Raw genomic sequence first — 21,395 nt, 5'->3', positions numbered from 1 at the left:
TCCGAAAGGGGCTGTTGCATCGCGAATGCTGGTACGAGTCAAGTGTATCAGGTCACTTTTTTTAATAAAGGGAACTTTTCCTCCATAGCTTTTCTCCTGCAATCCCGCCCACAACGGACCCGCTTCCCCTCCAGAGGCTGTCAGCTGTGCTTCAGCCATTCATCAGAGGGAGCGAGCCGGCACGCAGGAGGGAACGAAGAGAAATAAGACCCCCGAACCCAACAACAACATCTTCCTGCCCCTCCTGCACGCACCGCTGGCCCCGAGCACCACAGCCCAGACCCCCCCGCGAGCCCTCGCCGCAGCAGGGCTCTGCTATACAGCCAGCTCCCCGCTTCGGTCCGCTATGGATTCACCAGGCGGAGGGGATGAGACGACCAAGGGGTTGTCACCTACCCCTCTCCTGCTCCCTCCTGAGCATCCCCCAGGGCTGCAGCCCGGCGCAGGGCACAGGCACCCGCACGCTCACAAAACCTCCCCGCAGAGCCAGCTACACATACCCCTCACAAATCAATTTGGGAATTTGCTTGTAATTAATCCCGCGTATCAGTTCCTCTCATTATTTCTTAATGTAATTAAGTTATTAATTTATATGTCGTCGTCGTCGTCCCCCGCTCTCCAAAGCGAAGCAAAGGGCCAGATCAGAGGGAGGCAGGGGAGCTGCTGGGCGGCAGCGCGGGGCCGTGAGCCCGGACCACCCGAGCACACGCCAAGCCCCAACGCCACCTCCCTGCGTGCCTTCAGGTGGGCCACTGGCAGCCTGGCTTTCCAAGAGCATTGAGCGACTCCAGTTCCTCTGGAGTCAACCAGAGCCAGAAGGATACAAAGTTCAATTAACCTCTGGGGGTCCCAGTTTATCCAGCCAGAAAACTGCCGGGGCAGGGAGACAGGCTGGAACTAATTAATGCTTGCAAAGTATTTCAAAACCCTCTGCCAAAAGGCACAGAGGGCAGGAGGCACCCACGAGTCCCAGCTGATCCATAACCCTGAGCAGCCCTGTGTCCTTACACCCTCATCCATCAGACTCGGCTTTCCTGCCGGCTGAGCCCCCCGCTGCTAACCAGGCAGCCGGCTGGGCAGAGGCAGGCACGCCGCTACGGCTCCCTTCTCAGCCAATTTATAGGACTTTATAAAGCGCGGGGAAAGGACGAGGGCAAGTTTTGCTTACTGCATTAACAGGGCTTGATCTGCCCTTTGGAAAAGCAAAAAAAAAAAAAAAACCCAAATACTAAGCGACAGCAGTAATAACAGCACCGGAGGGATGGGGGAGTTTGCCCCAGGAACAACCTCACTGTCCTAAATGGAGCAAATTATGTTTTTCTACATGCTCCCAGCCCTGCAAGGTTACTCCACCCCACGGCCAGGAAGGAGTCCCACACCCTAAAATCCAGCCTCAGCCTGCTCCGGCTGCCCCTGCACGCACCGCCAGCAGCTGCAAGCGGCAGGGAGGAGGAGGAGGGCAAGGAGGCGACAGGGATTGAGGGGAGCAAGGGCTGGCAAGAAGGGGAGCCCTCCGAGCCTGCCTGCCACCAGGCAGCAGCGAGAGATCCACAGAGATGGGATCAGAGGGGAAAAGAGGAAAAAAAAAAATCCAAAAAACAGGAGGTGAAGCCAAGTTAATTACAACAGACGGCTGCGCCTACCTCTTCGGGCACGAGCAGCTCAGGAAAGCTCAGCTGCCGCTGCCAGACCTGCCCCGAACGCCCGCCTCCGTCAGGGCTGCGAGAGACCAAGCCGGCAGCGTGTTTTGGGGGTAGGCAGGACTCGAAGACCACGGCAGGCCCCTCACACCAAGGACCTGCTCCTCGGAGACCTTGCCGACCCCAACACAGGGCTCTCCGGCTGTAGGAAAAACATCGCGAGCCTTCCTTTGGGAAGCTGAGCGCTGGATCTGGCACAGGATTTGGGGTAAAGGGCGAGGGGGGGGCACAGACCAAAACAACAGCAACGGACGGGCAAGCCCTCCACGCAGCCCAGGGCAGCGGCTCAGCGAGCAGCAGCTCTGCCGCTGGCCCTTGGCAAGCCACCAACGTGCCACGGCCAGCCGGCGAGCTGGGGCACCACGGCCTTCCAGCATCGGATGTGTGCCGCGAGCCCTGCCGGGAGACAGGCACGGGCAGGAGGAGGCATTACCAGCTGGAGCCTAACTAGAAGGGTCTAAAGGTTAAATCCACATGAGGCATGATATATGGTGTGCATATGGCCGCAGAAATAAAGCTCAGCTGAGAGAGAAGGCAGAAGGGGGGGCGGGGGGGGGGGGGGAGGTGTTAAAAAAAAGAAAAGTCAGAAAACACTGCCAGGAAACTTGATGTAGATTTGCTCCATTTCTCCACCATAGCCGTGCTACAACGTTTGCACTGCCATTAGCAACCTAGTGTCTCCAGTTTCTCAAGGAATTTGGGAGGACAACTCTAACTGCTCAAGTTTTCAGCAGCAGCAGCCAGTCCCACTGGCCAGGGGATCGGGACATGCCACCAGGCTCCTCTCTGGACCGCAGCATCTCTGCCGCTGGTACCCAAGTCAGCTCTGCAGCCGTTCAGAGGGGTTAACCGAAGTGACACCACATCTCCGCGCTCACAACCAGCTTATAATTCATACTGCTCAAAAGCGGTTTCCAAAGACAAAAAATGTGATGCATTAAAAAAACAAAAAAAAGAATCTGCACTCTGGATCTCGAGGGGATGCAACTGTTTTGATGGAAAATTCAGAGGAAATGAAGGAGAGGCAATTTTAGCAGTCAGATTGGTGGAGTTATGGCAACTTGGCGGTTGCAGCTTCGAAACTCGGGGCCTCATCCTGTGTGACGGGAGAAGTTCTCTTTGCCAGCTGTGGGAGCCCAGCCCGGCCCCTAACAGCATCAGCAACCCGCACCTCGGGGTGCAGGGAGCCTTGAATGGGAGCGGAGAGTCAAAACGGGCTGCAAATGAAGCAGCAACTCAGCTGCAGCTGGTGCTAAGCGAGAAGCAAGGCTCGTTTCAAGGAGAATATAGGAGCTCACGTCAAACAGGGGAGGTCTCATCTTGCAATTTTTAAGAACGCAGTTCCGATAGAAACCTATTGACACCAAAGCATAGTTATAGTTAAGAAAGCGCTTGTCTTCTAACTGTTTTCAGTGACTTATTACCTTCCCCTGCTTAAATAAATAAATAAATGCATACATAATTATTTATTTTGGGGCCTGAAATTGCATAGATTCATTCCCCTCTGCTAGGACTGAAAGATTTCTGAAAGCCTGAAAAAACCTCCTCAATCATTTTTATTTAAAAAACATGGAAAACCAATAATTCCTCCAGATGAAAAAATCAAAGTAAGCTTTATGAGTTCTGACTTTTTTTTTTCCCCGATCAGGTCGTTAATTCAGTTGCAGAGGTGACACATATACGAGACTCTGTGAAGACCTGGCCAATACATATAGTTGCCATAAGTCATGGGCTAAACACTCAGCTGGGCGTCACTGGTGCAAAAACAGGGCTGAGGGCTCGCACCCTTCCTCTGCCGTGATAACCCTTAATCTCAGCAGATTTTCAGGACCTGGGCTCTAACCCCAATTAATTTATTTACAGCAGTATAACTAAAAGCAGCATCTAATCTGCGTCCTTTGGAAAGTTAGCCCTCGGCTAAGCTCAGGCCGCTCTCAACCATTAGAGAGGACGCGGGACCTTGTTCAAACGAAGCTGCTTGCAGCTCCCTGCTTCTTGCAGCGTTTGGGCAGCGAAATTCCCGTTTCACTCGCTGTGTCGAGTGGGATGCTCTTCGCATCTCTCCCGTGCTGTCACTCGGGTGCACTCCGGGGACTCAACCGTGACACAGAAACACGCGATTGCAAATGCACCCTTCTTCCACCCAGGCTGAGACTTCCAGGGCAACGCTCCTACCCTCGCCCCGTCTTCAAACACAACCCGTAATTAAAAGCCCCAGCGATCGAACCCGGCTGATGGACCTGCGGCTCTGCCAGCTGATGCGCCCCAACCACAGACCGCCTAAACGCTCTCCGTCTGCTCCCCTCTCCTTCGGGCCAAGGGGACAGGATCGAGCCCTTCTTGTTTAGGAGAGGGCTCGGAAACGCCGTGTGACCCACGGGGGAAAGGAGTCACCCGTCCCCCATGAGTGACATGAAACACGCGCTTCCTTCTCTTGGGGCGCGCCGGTCTCCCCGCTCCCCAGGGACCCCGGGCCCGAAGCCAGGGGCGCTCGAAGTTGGCGGCGGGGCAGAGGGCTGGTACCGGTACCGCCACCGCCCCTGCCCCTGCCAGCCCCGGCGGCACCCGCGGCCCGGGCAGCCCCGACGGCTGCGGCCCCCGGTGAAGCGGGGCGGGGGGACGGCTGGGATTGCCGCTGCTCGAGGCCGTGCGGAGGGAGGGGGGGCATCGCGACCGGGGGGGTTAATTCACCGCGGAGGGAGGGTAAGGAAAGGGCCTGACCGCCCCTACAGGTACAGAGCCGGTGCAAAACTTTAAGGGGAGCGCGATGGGGTGGGGGTCCCGAAAATGGCCGGGAAGTTGTTCCCCGGGCGGCGGCGGCGCGCCCTGCCCGCCGGCTGCGTCCCGCCCGCGCCCCGCCGGGGCGGCCCCGGCCCCGGCCCCCTTCCTTACCTCCGGCGTGCGCCCCTCGGCTCCCACCGCCTCCAACTTCCTCCTCGCCCCGAAGAAGAAGAGGAGGAGGGCGGCGAGCCAGAGCACCCCCAGCAGAGACAGCGCCAGCCGCCGCGTCGGCCGCCTCATCCTCGGGAGGGGTGGGAAAAGTCCGGGGAGGGGGAGGATGAAGGGCCGGGAAGGGGGGAGGGGAGGGCGGTGGGCGCCTCCGGGGGCAGCGGGAGCGGGGCTAGGCGGGGAGGAGGGTCCCTCTCGCCCGCCCGCCTCGGAGCCGGCGATGCGAGTCCCGGGCTGTGCATGCTCTGCAGGGGAGGGGAGGGGAGGGGAGGAGGAAGAGGAGGAGGAGGAGGAGGCGCCGGGAGGAGGGGGGCTGGAGCCGGTGCCGGAGCCGCTCGCCGAGGGAAGGTGCTGCGCGCAGACGGCCGGGCTGGCACCCCGGGCCCGGCGGGGGAGCTGCGGGCCCCGCCGCTGCCCTGCCCTGCCCGCCCCGCCGGTGGCCGCGCCGCGCCGGCGGGGACGCGGCCGCCCGGGGCCGGGGACAGCGAGCACACCGGTCGGGGGGGTGTGTAACCGGGACGCCCACCTCCCTGCCCCCCCACGCACCGTGCGTGGGTCCAGGCCACTTCCCAGCGCCCCCGAGCCGAGCGCGAAAGGATGCGCGGGGCCGGGCAGAGCCGCTGCGAAGTTGGGCTGGGCCGGTCCCCGTCCCCATCCCGGTCCTCGTCCGGCTGCGGGGCGAGGGGAGGCCAGCGTTCAACAACACACAGAGGAGGCTCAGACATGACGGGAAGATTAATTTATCCAATTGAAACAGCAGGGGGAATTCAGGTAGGTGGAATTTAATTACTGGATTTGGAAGAGAAGATGTGAGTCTCCGGAGCTGTCAAGAGCACTTAAAAAATAAAATCATAATCATCAGCTGTTGGTATGCCGGCAGCGGCTCGCTGTCAGGCCGCAGTCCTGCAAGCATGGCCCTCAGCCGTCATCCCTGTCCCGTGGGGCGTTGCCTGCCGGCTCCGCACGCAGCCCCGGCACAGCAAGCCTGTCCACGCAGGGCAGCCAAAGTGAGAATCACAGGCATTGCTAAGGGGGAAAAAAACCCGACAGAGCAGGACTCCAGAAAAGAGCCACCTCACTCAGCTGTCCCTGCTCACCTGCCCGACTCAGTGCTCTTCCGATCCTGCCACTGACAAGTATTGCATGAGCTGAGCAATCCCCTGCAGAAGACATTAGAGAATAAATTAAGTATTGGAGCAGATGTGAGTCATTCATGTTAGTACAAAAACTATAGAACAAACCCCATAAAAACAGGAATCCATGCATAAAGTAACATATGGAATGAATTGGAGATAAGATGTCAAATGCTGGAAAGTCCGATGCACATGTTGTAAACAACCTCTCCTAAGCATTTCCCACACACTCCTCCTGGTTTTATTATTTCCTGCAGTTGTTTTCTGTCACTTGCTAATTTATCATTTGTGATCTCCATCCTCTGTCCTCCTCTGATTTATTTCCAGGGCTCAGTAAGCCCTTCTCCCCTAACATAATCCATGCCTCTCAGGCCCAACATTCACAGAAAGATGCCCAGATAAAAATTTCATTAGCATCCACTAAAAGGGACATTTCTCTTTCTTTGTTTTAAGGCCGTCTGACTTTGAAACGCCTTTACCAGAACGATGAAATCCAGGTCCAGCGGGCAGGCTTAGGTCGAATTTTGTTTTACAACAACAGCAGCGGCGCGGCCAAGCAGGAGCAGAACTAACTGGGTGGGAAAAGAGCGGAAAGCCCTCGTGCCCCAGTGGGACACCAGCCTGACATCACATGGGAAGCCCACACCAGCCTGAAAATGCCACCTCTTCCCACGGTGTGCCTCATTTGTCACGCCGATTAACCTTCCTCAGCCCCGTGCTCGGGGTAGCTGGACCACTGCCCTCCGGCTCTGCCACCATGAGACATCTCTGCCCAACCTAGAGGGGACCTGCAGGTGGATGCTAGTGTTGCTCTCTTCCCCACACTGTTGCTTTTTGCTTTCTCCTGAAAGCTAAGGTGAAGCACCTGAGCAACTTTCAGCAGCTGAGGCACATCAATAGTGGCTTTTCACATGGCTTATAGTTGTCTACTTACCTGGTGCTCACCCCAGCTATTGGCATGGGCTGGTTGCTGCTGCTCACGTATCTCCCTCTTAACCCCCTTTGAAGCAGGAATGGCTTTCTGACCAAAAAGATCATCTTGCCACAAGTAGAAAGTAGCTGCTGGTGTTTTCCTGGCTGGGACGAAGCAACCTTGGCTGCTGTAATGCAGCATTCCCCGACACGTTTGCAGAGGGTGCTGAGCTTTTCCTACCAGACCTTGCTCCATGCTAGGAGAGCTTTTCCAGATAAAGGCACCTGGGTGTTATCGTTCAAAGCTAGATTAAAAACCTCGTCTTTTTTGTAGGTCAGACTTTCAGCAGAAGTTATTACAAAATATAGGGGGGAAATACGGAAAATCTTAGGGAAATACATTACAAATTAGATTACAGGTAAGGTAATAAATAGGACGGACCTGACAAAAATGCAATCAGATAATGCTATCTTATTACCTTGAGAAACAACTCCCTCTGCTGAGGGAAAGCTTTATTGGCAGGGCTCGGCACCATGATGAACAACCCGCTGTGCCTGGCCAAGATAACGGGCAAAGGCCTGACTCTTCCCCGCTGGCACCGCCGTTACGCCAGCGAGGAGGGTGACACCGCGAGCACCACGGTGACCCTGTACAAATCCCTGCCTGCTGGAGCCCTCGGCTGCTCTGTGCAGGGGTCCCGTGATGAGACGGGAGATTCGAGGAGCTCTAGTAATGCATACGATCTCCAGGAAAGTCTATTCCTCCTGACTGCGTGCACGCGTGCTGGGACAGATAATATATCGAGCAGACGATAGTCACAGCTATTTAAACAAGAATGAGGCAAGAGTACAAATCTGTAGGTTCAGAGTTATTTGAAGTCATAGACTTTCAGAGACTCGTATAAAAATTCTACTGCAATTCCATTAAAACCATGGCAATAAAAAAATCTTCTATTGTATTATTGATACCCGTATGTTCCCCATTTTTCTAAGTTTTCATCTGCCAATCTCAGATGCTTCACAAGTGAGGTCCATAACATACTACCTGTTTTCAAGAGAGCAAAACTTAAGGCCAGCAGTAGAGCCAGAGGCAGAAAAAACTCTAGGAAATGGGTATTTATTTAGCATTTGTCGGTATCAGCATTGCAAAGTTGATGAAAAGTGATTGTTTCATGAGAGCAAAAATAGGACATCATTTCTGAGTGGAAGGGGACTCTTCACAGTCACAGCCGCAGGTGATGGCCCTTCAGGGTCCTGCCTTTAAGGAAAGGGTGGTAGGGAAAAGTAGCTCTCCTCGCTATTTCAAGAGCATCCGTAAAGCACAGCAAGAACATTTCCAAAGGAATTTCATCTCACCAGGTCTACAAACCAGCTGGGCACTGCTTCAGTGCAGTTTATACTAGGATTACACCCAGGTCTGAGTTTGGTTCACATCCAAGATCCCATCCACAGAGAAAAAACACATTTCTTTTCCAAAAGGATCGCAAATAGTTTGCGGTTTGTTCCTGGAAATTTGAAAGGGGGATAAACAGATGCCCTTGAAAAATGATCTGAGAAAAGGATCAAAATCTACCCCTGACTCGGGATGCTGGGCAGTCCCAGCTGAACACCGCAGGTTATTGTAACATAGAGGAACCCCACTAAGCTCTGGCTGAAAAGGGGCTTCTAGGACACGGAGCCCCGCTGCCAGGGGAGGACCTGGTACAGCCCATCGTTTGGGGCAGCCCAGCTCTCACTGCTCTTTATGGCAATGCAGCTTCTCCACGAAGAGGTGCTGCTTGCGGTAGCAGATGTATCAGAAAGAATATATTTGCTTGCAAAAATAAGATCAGCGTTTGAAAGGGTCAGCGTGGCAACGTGTGGTTACACAGGGAGACGGATTACATTCAGTGGTCAGCAGTACCCTTGTGGTCCCTGCTCCAGGCTTGGGGAAAGAAGCTCATACAGAAGTTTCTCTCCCACCCCTGGAAGAGGGTGTGCTACTCTTACTGAATTTAACCACGTTGAGGACAGGGCCAGGAGAGGAGGGAGAGCGCATCAAGCTGCTCCCAAATAGCTGCTTTGGCAAGTGCTGAGCATTGGCACATTTCACCAGAAGCCCAGCTGTCCCTTGTCACCCAGCAGCCAAGGTGCCAGCCTGGGTGCAGGGCCTCCAGGAGAGCAAGCCAACACATGCCCCTGGCCAGGCACCACCCCAGCAGCCCCAACCCGCTCCCAGGGGATGACTCAGAAACCATTTGCTACTTGTCTAGGGGTGGAGCTGTGCTTCGAATGCAAACAGTCATGTCAGTGACTCTTCCAGGTTTATATTTAATACAGGAACAAAAATCCCTTTTTGGATCTGCAGCTGTTCTTTTTGAGCCTCCAGGTTACCTAGTCCGTTCCTAATCCAGTCGACGTGGGCAGAAGAAAGGGGGACGCCAGCAAGTCCTTTGCACAGGAGCAGGAGGAGATCGTTGCTTTGCCATGGGGGTCCACCAGCTCTGCAGCGCTTGTCACCACCGTGCCTCGGCCCCACGGCATACTGCTGCAAGGGTGCGAGTGTGCCCTGAGACAGTGGCTCCTAGCCATGGCTACCGTCACACACAGCCCTCAGGCTTGTGAACGACAGCAAGGGCTCTCTGCCACCTCAGACAGTACCCTACCATTTAAAAAAGCAGCTACCACGAAGGCTGTTGAAGATACTGTCAACATTATCCCACATTTTTGTGGCAGGTAAGCTCTGCCTTTGATTTTGTGCTGTAACGGGAGCCAAAATAAAAAAAGACCAGTGCTTATGCTGAACAATGTTCTCCCTGCGTATCCTCAGAGAAGACCACAAATGTTAGAGACAGCTCTGTCCTAATAGCAGGAGAATTGTAAGTTAAAGTTCTTTAAAAAAGTAAAAGCTTTATAGTTGGCTGTCTCCTTTCCCTCACCGAGATAACAAAACTGTAGCTTGTCCTACATCTGCAGCCTAAGCTGGAGGGTCAAACATGAAGCCGTGAAGCACTCACCTTCTCCACTTGGGTGACGATATTGCTCTGCACGTCCTCACCTACTGCTGCAATCAGAAAGGGAAATGGAGGCATTCCTGCGGGCTTTTTGCCACTGTTGGAGTCGCAAGCAGATCTTTTTCAGTAACTAAAAGATTTTTTTTCTTTTTAATTAAACCACAAGCATTCTTCTCTAGCAAACTTTCCATGATGGCATCTCCAGTTAATTAAAGGTTTAAGCTGTCAGGAAATGCTATGCATTAAAAAAAATAAAATAAAGAGGAGAGCTACTTTAATAGCATTTGTTAATTGAAGTTCTCATCGAGTCAGCTGCAGGAACACAAGCTGTTCCCCGAGTAGATGGGCACCAGCGCACATCCAGACGTTCGCTTGCAGTTCCGACAAGTCACGCTCCCACCTTCAGCCCAGCTTGTGGGGCACGGCTGAAGGAGGCAGTGCTGAGCTCCCTCACCATTGGGACAAATGCAAAGACTTCTCCATAGCAAGGCTGGAGGAGGGTGGGGGGAATTCTTGCCTACCACAACATGTTATATCATGCATCTTTAGCAACTGTAATTCACATTCTCCCCAGTCTTTGTCTCCATTTGCTGGAGCACAGTTTTTCTGGATTAGGTGCGGCCTTTTTACTAGTTCCCAGCATTTCCAGGTGCCTGATGGTGCCAGTAGGAGCAGGGGTGGGAACAAGGGCCAGAGCAATGGGAGGTTTGAAGGGAGACACATTGACTGCAGCATGTGGCTGGGGGACCTATTAGGGAGCACAAGAACAGAACCCTTGGGCAGTACTCTTCTGCTGTGACCACCTTCAGTACTGTTCACTGGCTGCTTTTGACCAGCCCCGCTTTTGTGTGGCTTATTGCCACAGGAGAGCCAAGTCTGCTGAGTCCTGTCCGTCTCCAGATGTCTCCAGTGGTTGACAGTTTCTCCTGATGCCCCACAACACGGGCATTTTCTGGGGAGAACCCATGGACAAGTGATGGCTGCTGATCCCACAGCCTGGTTTTTCAGTGTTTCGGCCAGGGGGAAGCTGTCTAGCTCCAGGTCACTGCATCAAGCAACCAGTGGTAGCCACTGCAAATGGCCACAAAAGAACATTTGAGAGAAAGAAGGCAGATAGCTTTATGGGCCGAGTTGCAGCAAACGATCAATAAACAAACACAGCACAGGGCAGATGTGCTTTACCTTCAGCACCTGAGCCTGTAAGGTCCTGGGCACCCTGCAGTGCTCAGCACAGCTCTGGCAGGCACCCGTGCTCCCGGGGCACCCAGTGCTGCTGTAACTCTGCAGGGCAAGCAGAGCTGCTCGGCTGCCTCCCAAGGAGATGTGCTCCTATGTGCATCCACACATGGGCACACGCCCCCCCCATCCATGCCTAAGAAAGCAGAGAACCCTGCCAGAATTCAGACCAAACCCTTTTGTTACTTTGAATATGCCAAATCAGTGCTTTTAGCCAGCTGCAGGACTATGTCCCTTAGACGCAGTCAAGCCCATAATTGCAGTTTGGACAGGTGACACTCAACAGAATAAAGAACAACTCAGGTGATGGGTGAGAGAACACATTAGCCAAAATAAAGCTTTGTCCTTAAAGCACCTTTAATGCCTCTGTCTTTTTGTGTGCAGGTGTTAAGTAGACTTCGGAGCCAAATCTCTGCTTCTGTGATATGTAAGTGTGGCCCAATGCCAACTGGGATTTAGGTATCTATTAACACAGCTGGCAATATGTAATATTGCACCAGGCATTTTGTGGGAAGGAGCGTTTTCACAGCTGGATTAAAAGTTTTACCCTTGTCTTCCTCCTAGAAAATTTTTCATAGAAAAAATTCTTGACTATTCATCCCTCCCCTCTCCTGAGGGATCCAAAACACTGAAGAGAATGAGCCACACACCACCTAACTTCTTAAGATTTCAATCCCATTATTTAGGTGAAGTGCCTAGGAATAGACGTTTCTTCCATATACAATCAAACACTTCAATTATAAAGACAGAGTGATTTATATTTGATCAGGGAATCTCCTGCTCTTAAGGCAAAAGCTCCAAGGGGCTAACAACTAACCCCACGTCTCCTTGAAAAATAGTTAAAAGCAAGTAGTTACTCTGTGCAAAAAGCAGGCATAACCTCAAGGTCTATGCTTGCTCCACATCGATCTTTTCATGGGATCCACTGTGATCTCTTACAGGAAAACACACACGGTGCTACAAATCCTGCCTACCTACAAGGGAGCAATATTCAACCCTGAATGTGCTCAGGTGGATTAACATCGCCTTTCCCCTCACCAAATCATTGCTCTTGGGGAGAAAACAAAGCAGCAGCTGGATTTCCCCACCAGCAGGACAAAATTTCAAGGCTGCTGTTTAGAAAACAAAGTAATGTTTAATTGCACACATTTGTTTTGCTGTTATTGAGCAAGAACAAGTTAGAAGCCCAACAGCATTATTTTTCCTTCCCCGCATAACACCTCATTAATGCATTCAAACCTGTTAGAATTTGTTAGTCCCAGAGGCTCTTGTTGAACCAGAACGATCAATAGATGCAAACAGAGCAGGTAAAGAGGCAATCAGGGTCCTAGAAAGTTGAAATATTTTCCATTAGGACACCGTAATAACCTCCCCTGAACCAGCATTTCAACAGCTGGTGCTACGAGCAAGGGGACATCCCAGGTAGGAGCAACCCAGGCGAGACACGTGAGGGAAGAGACGCATCGTGCTTCGACCACGCAGAACAGAACGCGCTCTGGACAGCGAGCTGTGCTCCAAACAGCTTGGGCTATCCCACGCAGGAGGGGTATTTCACAGCAAGTTCTGCGTACAGGAGATAATTGGAAGAAACCGCTCCAGCGTTTCGGGTTCTGATCTCCTCGCAGTAATAAGCGCACAAGCAGACGATGCATATGCATGAGAACATAATTAAGAGTGGTAAAACCTGGAAGATTTTCAAACTCCATGGCAATTACCAACTTAAACACACAAAAAATTAAGATAGCCTTATACCCAAAGGAAAGTTGTTATTCAAAGTGCCTTGCCTCATTATAGTTAGCTGGAGCTCAAACAGCAGGCTAGCGAGCAGGGGAGAGCTGCCTTCCATTAGCAGCAGGTGCTCTCCCCGGGACGGAGGCAGGATGCTGACATCCTTCTGCTCTTGCCGAGACATCTCAAACGGTCCCAAAATGCTTTATCGGAACAAAAATAGAAAGCAGAGGGCGCACATGACAGGCAGCTTGGGCTCCCCTGTTGCTCTTTGGGCTTTTCTGGTGAAGAGCATTCATGGACAGAGAGCTACCCTGTGTAAATAGATTCACTAAATAAATGTGGTAATTATACTGAATATTATTCTCAGTAGAAACAGCAGCAGGGAAATGATTTGCATAAGAAATGTGGATTATTCATGTAAATGAATGTGTTATTTGTTTATAGAAAAGATTAAGTCTTGTCTAAAGACCTAGAACTCGGCTATACATAAAAGCTAACACTTAACCAGCATCTCATGCCTTCACTGTGCTCTGCCCACCTTGACCAAATTCATCTTTGCAGGACTAGCTGTGTTTTTCTCATCAGTCCATTTTGTTGAAGTTCAAACTCCCCTCAGTCCAGGGGATAGTTAATCTTCTCTAGGGAGTCTGCCATTAAAGTACCTTTACAGGAATTCAGGCTTCTAATCTTTGTTTCAGCGTGCTGAGACTAGTGGCAGGAGAAAGAGGAGCAGTTTCTAGGTTTGAAGAGCTGAGCAAAAAGCCTGACTTGGGAGGATGGATCCTTTAGTTTTCTTCCTCCATGTGCTGGATGCAAGGAGGGGCTCAGGTCCCAGGCTGGCTCTGCCCTGCACAGTCCAGAAGCAGCCAGGAATGTCCCCAGTTTTGGCGGGCAATAGCATCTCAGGGCAGGCTAGCATAGCTTGCAGCCCCCAAGAGCTGGGCTACCAACGGAGACACTGTGTGCCCACCTCCCACCCTCTGTGCCACCCCATGGCATGCTCGCCCTTGGGGTACTTTCACCCTGCTACCTGAGCAATGCAGAAGGGGTTGATCCCACTGCAACCACCTCCTATTAACATCAGGACAGCCTCATCCTTCACCCCAGCAATGCCAAGCCCAGGGTTATTCAGCAAGGGAGAAACACTGACTTAACACGAAAAGCAGAAAGGCAGCCTTAGCTGACGCTGCAGGACCTTCACCCTGCCGCTCACCCCTGCAAAACAGCCAGCTCAGCTACTGGACCCATGCTGGGAAGGGCACAAGCACCCAGCACAGCCTCTTAGAAAAGCAGCTTTACCAACAACCTGGAGACCTTCTCACTAGGCTTGGCCCTCAAGAACCTGTTGACTAGAGGCAGATCTTCTTATATGCCAAGTCATTGAGGAGAAACACTCACTTTCATGACTATGCAGCAGTGTGGGCCACCTGAGGAGCTGTTGCCTCTAGTTGCTTCAAATAATTTGAGAAAGGATGAATGTCTGCCTCACAATCAAGTGGGAAGGGCTTGATTTACTGTCACGGTAAGCTCTCCAGTGACAGCTGTGTTTGCAGGTCAGGTTTTGGCACCTTAATTCAGCATGGCGATGTGGACTTCTCAGCTTGCTTCAGCTGTTTCAGGTGGTTGGAGTGGAGAGAAGTTCTTTGATACTTTTCAAATTTATTGCAACATTTTATGTAATTTAAAGAGTAGTGTTGAGGAATGGCACCTCCACATGGCCTTTCCACCAAATTTCTCCTGAGATTTTTTATTTCCGAGTACTTGTGCACCATTAAGGAAAAAAAAAAAGATGAAGAAGAAATAGGGGTTCCTTCTACTGGACTCAGCAATTTATTCTTGCAGCATATGAATTATTTTCTGTTAATTCATCCCCTAAGTTCTTTATGTGCTTAGCTATGCGTTAGTTTGATAGAGTATCCCTTTCTTCTTGCATTTGATACAATTAAAGTTCTGCAAAACTCAGCGGTTTAAACTCTTGGAAACTTGTGCACATTGGAAAATATTGATCGAGATGATGGCTGTGAAGTGCCCAAGCCTTGCTTCTGTGCTCTGCCTTGCACAAGTAGAAGAGCAGGCTGAAGTGGAAATTGAGTTCTCAGTAATGCTCATCTCAGCTGTTCAAAAATCATGAGCCCTTCAGATCAAACTACTTTGGAGATGCTCAGGGTTATTTCTGTTGTCCGTATTTGCCCGTTGGGAGACCAGGAGCCACAGTTCTCCACAGTCCCCAAGGACGAGCATCTTAACGTCAGGCTAACATTTCTCCAGTATCGCTGAAAGGCAGGTAGCGCAATGCTGGTAGGAATTGGCCACGATGGATGTGCCCAGCACGGGCATCACCTGGGTTTCAGAAAAGGGCTCGGACAAGCATGGCTCCAAGTTAAAATAAGACCTCCAGTGGTCTGTCCCACCATTCTCATGGGTGCGGTCAGACCCCCGTGCTGGGACACATGGTCCAACATGAGCCAGTTCCTGCGTGACTTCAGACATCAGCCCGGAGAGCTGGAGCTAATGAACAACTGGAGCTAATGTTGTTCAGGGGAGCAGGGGGGAACACCTCAGCCCTGCAGTTTTAATCTGTTGACACACGTGCACCCATGCCCTAAGAGTAGGAGACGGTTTTTAAGACTGGGGTTTTCTGAGCTGTGTGTAAGATTAAAGAGCAGGTAGGAAGAGTGCGTGATGTTGTCTTCTTTTTCCTTTTAAAAGGAAACAAAATAAATGACAGTAAACACCCAAGTTACAGAGAGGGGGCAACATGAAATCTCATACCCAAAGATGTGCAGCCCTTCAAGATATTCCCTGCATCCAAAATGGCCCGTGGCCATTTCCATGACCCTTTCCCTGGAAGGGGGGTGCTCCAAAGCTCTGCTTTGCCTGCTCAGTTTTTAGGGGAAACACACTAATAGGGGCTGGATCTAGAGGCTTGCAGAGCAGGCATGGCCACAATTTCTGGAGCAGTATTCCTAGCCAACACTTTGGTTTTGAAGGGGACAGCAGGAAGAGAGACACAGTGGTAAGAAGGCTATCTCAGACATAACCCTGCTCCTCGCATCCTCTGGAAACTCGGCATTTAGCTGCAGAGGCAGGAGTCTTCTGCAGCCTCAGCCCAAGCAAAAAGCAGCGTCGCTGCTGCCGGCAGCCAGGCTGAAAGCACCCGGGTCAGAGTTGCTTAAGACCCAATTTCTTACTCATGAGCTCCAGCTCTTCAGCAGCGCAGAGCTGCTTTCAAGCAATAAGTGGTTCTAGCTGCAGTGTATTTATGTCTAGCTGCAGTGTATTTATGAGAAAGAAATCCTGCTTTTACCCGAGGAAAAAAAGCTACTTTAGAGCAACTACCTCTCTCATTTCGTCTCGTTTAATGAGCACCAGATATAGGCATCCTTCTCGTAGCCACATTTGCAGGAGCATGAGGACCTCCACGTTTCCGCAGGGTGCTCGGCTCTTAACCCTTCCCTCCACGAGATGCGTACATGACTTGTTAGAAAAAAAATGGGTCTTTTTAAAATATAACTCTTCATAGCAATCCACATTCTGGGTCTTTTGAATCTGAAAATGTAATTTCCACATTTGCACATGGTTTGCTAAATATTCCATCAAAATGGGCCTCAGGAGAAAACTAGAATTTTAATTGCATGCTTTCTTAACAGATCCCCTGTGCTAGATTATGGGTGCACCTTTTCCTAGAAAAACGTGTTCCCCTCAACAGCAGTAACAAAGTCTATTTCCATTGTCTCACAAAACAGCTGAAAATTTCTACAAAACCCAACTTGGTTTTCAACCTGACTCTTACAACAAATTTGGACTCCAAGGACCAACCTGACTGTCCAGCTATAACGTTATTATCGATAAAGGGGACATGTAATTCACCCAAGAATCATTTTCTATGACACTTTCCACCACTTCTTCAACAAAAAAAAGAAAGTAGGAGATAAGCCCAGGTGGAGAGCACTTCTTCTGACCAGTATCTGCAGCCACCATAACACCAGGCAGGTGCTTTGCAAGTTGCATCAGTCTCGGCACTGCCAGGCTGGGTAGAATTAGTCATGATTTTGTAGGTTTTTTCCTTTATCTGTGGAAAGTCAGCTTCCTACATTACCTAGCTGATCTGAGCAAAACAAAGGTCTGCCTGCATTGGAAGGGAGCGCAATGGAGACATTAATTTCCCCAGAATAGGTAGTGTAACAAATCAATCCTGACTGCACTGATAAATTGAACTTCAAGCTTGGTGATACTGCTTTTCAGGTCTAATCCAGTGTAAGACACAGCAGGAAGGAAAGGCAAAGGCACTCGTTAGCATTTCATTCTGCAAGGAGCTGCTCCCTGAGCAGGAGAGAAAAAAAATAAAGGTCTTCTTTTCCCCTTCTCTTTGAGCACAGTATTGCAACTATTTTTGAGGAAGGTAACATGGGGTGCGTGGGTACGTGGCGGGGGCGGGCGTGCAGATAGCGAGGTGCAGAAAAACTGCCCAGCGATTGCTGGCTTCTTGCCAAGCCCCAAACCTTGGGACAGGATCATAACTCGAGCTCCTGGGTGCCAGTGAGAAAGAAGTGCTGCTTATGGCAAAAACCTGGCTGACGGCAGTATGGGGATTATACAGCAGCAATGCTCCGGTACACAAAGGGCAGAGGAGCTGGTGGGCTGGGCTTCAGGAGGCTGAAGTTCAGATCAAGCCTTGACTGCAGAGCCCCAGGCTGAACACAGACAGATCACTCCCCCCGGGCACTGCAGAAGTGCTTACTTCTTTTTCTGAGTAGACGGCCAGTCCTGCTCTCCGGGTCACACAGCAGCTAGCACCCTGCGGACCTGATCTTCCTCCCCTCAGCACTCTGGCACTGTAAATAAGAAGAAAGGGGATTTTTGCCCTTAACTTTTCTGAATCTGGATGTAAATGCCACACCTGTGGGAAACTCCAGCTTTTCACCCCTCTTCCACATTGGAGCACAGACAGGGTTGCGTTAAGCCGGAGTCCAGCAGGACTAACGTTGGGAGAAAAGTCTCCCAGCCCCCCGCCTTTGGGCAGAAAGCTTGAAACATTGGCCTGAAAAGCTCACAAAGGAGATAAAAACAGACTTGAGGTTTGCAAATTTTGAAATCCCATTCTTTTAATTGAGTCTCCTGGTGGGGTTGCAGGAGTGGAGAGGGGGTGAGCGAGGGCTGGTGGACACTTGGATTTGGCAGTGACTTTCATCCCATGTTTTCCCTTCATTCCCCTCACTGCCCTGTGCAAGGTCTGCACTGCTGGGACAGCTCGCACCTGCTCTGCTCAGCTGCCAGCCTTTGGGCACTGCCCGCCCCGGGAAACAGCCTTTTCCTTCCAAAACCTTCAAAGTCCTCATTTTTACGGCTCCGGTGCAATGACAACTTGCCCTATAGAGGTCCCTTTTGTGGGTCATGGAGTTAAGATTACACGTACTGCTTAATAATTAAAAACAAAACACCACCATTCACTCTACACAGAGCATCTCATGGTATGGTCAAAGTCCCCTGGCACAGCTCAGCCAGCCACGAGGGTGGTTTGTGCAGTAGCCACTTACATGAATATAATACCTCCCAGCAAAGGACTGTAACATGCTTTTAGGTAAGGCAGGAGTCTTGTTGGCCCCACTGTAAAACTGGTGAAAAGGAGAGATGTGACCTCAGACAGAGAACTACGCTGCAGCATCTCAACAGCATGCAGACCTTCAAATTGTAATTGCCCAGAAATAAATACACAGACAGCCAGAAATCCTCAGACCTCAAACTTGGCCCAGCTTGGTATCTCTGCGAAGGTGGTCATCCCTAGCTGTCCAACGGCAAGAGCCCCATCATCTTGGGGTGATTTGCCCTGGGGTAATTTGTCCCCAGAGAGCAGCTCTTTGCCTTTTGCCTGAAGCCAGATGTCAGGTCCCTGCCACAGCTCTTCACTGAGGCCATGACAGCTCCAGCCATGCTTGTTGTTGCTGCAAGTCTTAACCCCTTTTTGAATCCTTGAGAGTAGAGCTTGTCCTGCTGCCATCTGGACAGAAGCCCTGACCACGCAGAATGCACACAGCGAGGCTGACAGGTACCTGCTGCACCCCCACTGCACACTAAACATGTGCACCAACTATATCCAGGAAACATGAAATACTGCGTTGTGCATGTATCTTGCAGCAATAAGCTCTCGCTGAATATTTTGTTTGCAAAGGGCTGATTAGTTCCTTTCAATTTCATCTCAGTCTTACTGTTACAGCATACCTCATCGTCCAGCTCCTCTTGGCACTCCAGCCATTATTTGCTATTCTTGTTATTTGCACCTGCCTTTTCCAAAAGGGACCTTTATTAGCAATACTAGTCTCAAGCCGCAGCCCCACTTTTCTTTCATTTCTGCTAGAGCGATACCACCCACTTCAAAGCTCAGCATCTCTATAAACGCTGTGGTTACAAACGAATGCATCCTTCAGCAGCCTTTTAGACCATTTTTTCCACAATGCACATTGTAAATGAGGAGTAATATATCTTCAGAATTGCCCAGAAAACGTTATTCTGTTAGCAATATAAAAGCCTCACAGTGTCCGAGTAGGTGCCCTTGCCAAAAACATTTTATTGTGAGCCAGATAATTCAGTTTGAATTGTACATGGTTTGGTATAATCATTCCAGTAAAGCATTCTTTACAATTCTGTAACAGCAAGTCACATGGCTCAATAAAGTTTATTGCTGCAAATGTTTAGTGATTCACAGCATGGATGAATTCTGTTTCTTTCCTGGATCAAGTAATCAATAGCAAAATAATCTCCCTGCAATTACATTGCTCTGCATTAAAGAGGTGTGAAGTAAATAAGTACAAAATCTGATATAAAAACCAACCTGTACATTAAAATGAACTGCAATTTGAAAGCGGGTGTCCTGCACCACTGTTTTGCACATGGCCTGTGGCAGAGCTATGTCCAGCATACTTCTAGCCTTAAATGATTCTTGCTCAGCTGATTACACACGTTGTGCAACAAACCCAGTTGGGACTGACAGATTTTCATCCCATCACATCCAACAGAGTCCTGCTGTGAACACTCTGCACTCACGCAGACCCCCCTGGCCATCCCCGAGGGTGCCGAGGACCATCTTTTTCAGAGCGCACTGAAAAAGCAAGACCTACGCTCTCTCAATCAACCTTTTCGGTTCTTCTGGTGCTGCTCCTGCACACAGTAAATCAGTGTTTATAACATCCCCTGCTGAGTTGAGTGCAAATTAAATCAGGCTAATTTAGTTTGCACCATCGTGTTCAGCTGCGAGTCACAAAAGGAAAGAGAGGCATGACAGTTGGGAGAGGGCATGTGCTTTGTGATGGGAGCTGCTAACGGGGCCTCTTTGGGAGCCTGGCAGGATGGCAGTGCTGTGACACCACTGCTCAAGGGCCCTGGATGTCCCTGCTCCCTCTAACCTGCCCTGCGTTGCAGATCTGAACGCTGTGGCTCCAGTGACACCACAGTAGGCCACTCACAATAGACGAGATATATATATATATATATATAATCTGTTATAAACATGTATAAACACAGCTATCTATTTATCTGGTTCTAACAGTTTTGTCATAAAAACAGTATGAAAATGATACTGTTTAGAAACAGACTGTTCTGGGGAATAAAGAGCACACTGTTGTTTTACTGTTCAATGCCTCCTGACTGGGAACACTTATACACGATGGGGTTTCTCTCTAAATACGCTTATGCTATTGCACAGGCTTCAATGCAGTGGTAAGCACATACCTGAGCTCAGACTTTTGCTCGTGTTTCCATTCTTATCCACAGTTCACCTCCTTCCTGAATCTCATATGCACTCTAAAAGGACATTTATGAGATTAAGCACCTAAAAAGTCACAAAAAGCCAGAGGGAAGGCTGCCTATGCAAGCTTAATGTAACTCCTTCCTACAAAGGCATTAGAGTATGGTCTTTCATTATATGTTCATTCCCGTTGGAGCTCTGTTTCGTTCAGTGCCTAGACTAGGCTATGCACTGCGAAAGACACACAATTGTGCTGGCCACAGGAATGCAAAAAAAAAAAAAAATCAAAGCAGCAACCTGTAACAGGCACTTAGCATGGAAATTTCCAGCCCAAATAAATGGTAAGAAAGTGAAAAAGGATCCTACAGATAGATGCATCAAGTAACTTTAGCATAGAGTTTGATGTGAATAGTCCACTTACAACATGTTCTCTAATGCTGTTCACAGCTACACACCCAGTTTCCACTATTTAATTATCTACAACCTACATGTGCCTGCATCATCTAAAAGTACACACACACACTCTCTCTCTCATCCTGCTTTATAAAAAGTAACTGACAAATATCCAAGCGTTTTAGCAGACTTCTCCTGTATCATGCTGCAGAGAACATCTATTCCCTGCCAGTCTCCGGTGACTTAAAGACAATATGGGATCAGTTTACTTCTCACTGTACTGTACTTTTCAATCTGCAGAGAAAACCCACCACCTTTCTGAAATAAATCTGCAAATATCACATCCTCCATCCACAACAAGGAGCTGGAGGCCTGGCTCATTGCTTGGTCAAATCAACTTAGGTTTACTTCAACAGGGTTATGCTAACTTACAAAAGCAAAAGAGATGTTTTGAATGCTTGGAAATCACCTTTCCAAGTCATGGCTAGGGAAGAGTGTTCATTCAGATCCTCCCCAACTCTTCTTCCCCACCAGCACACAGACTCCTGCCCTCTACTATGGGCCTAGCAGCTGCAGAACTGGGATTTCCTCTATCAGGTGACAAGCC

The 21,395-nt window shown here is 50.2% G+C and overlaps 2 protein-coding genes across 2 annotated transcripts in view; both read right to left on the bottom strand.

Annotated features, from left to right (window-relative positions):
* GALNT14 (polypeptide N-acetylgalactosaminyltransferase 14) overlaps positions 1-4,885 on the bottom strand; it is a 100,496-nt gene extending 95,611 nt beyond the window's left edge. The window contains exon 1 of the mRNA XM_075496547.1: positions 4,593-4,885. Within this exon, the coding sequence (XP_075352662.1) occupies positions 4,593-4,721 (129 nt within the window). The 5' untranslated portion in view covers positions 4,722-4,885. The remainder of the gene's footprint in view (positions 1-4,592) is intronic.
* Positions 1-21,395, bottom strand: part of XDH (xanthine dehydrogenase) — a 253,277-nt gene that overhangs the window by 86,361 nt on the left and 145,521 nt on the right. The window lies entirely within an intron of this gene.

Source organism: Mycteria americana, chromosome 3 (assembly GCF_035582795.1).
Source record: "Mycteria americana isolate JAX WOST 10 ecotype Jacksonville Zoo and Gardens chromosome 3, USCA_MyAme_1.0, whole genome shotgun sequence".
Classification (NCBI taxonomy): domain Eukaryota; kingdom Metazoa; phylum Chordata; class Aves; order Ciconiiformes; family Ciconiidae; genus Mycteria; species Mycteria americana.
This window is presented reverse-complemented; position numbering and strand designations above follow the sequence as displayed.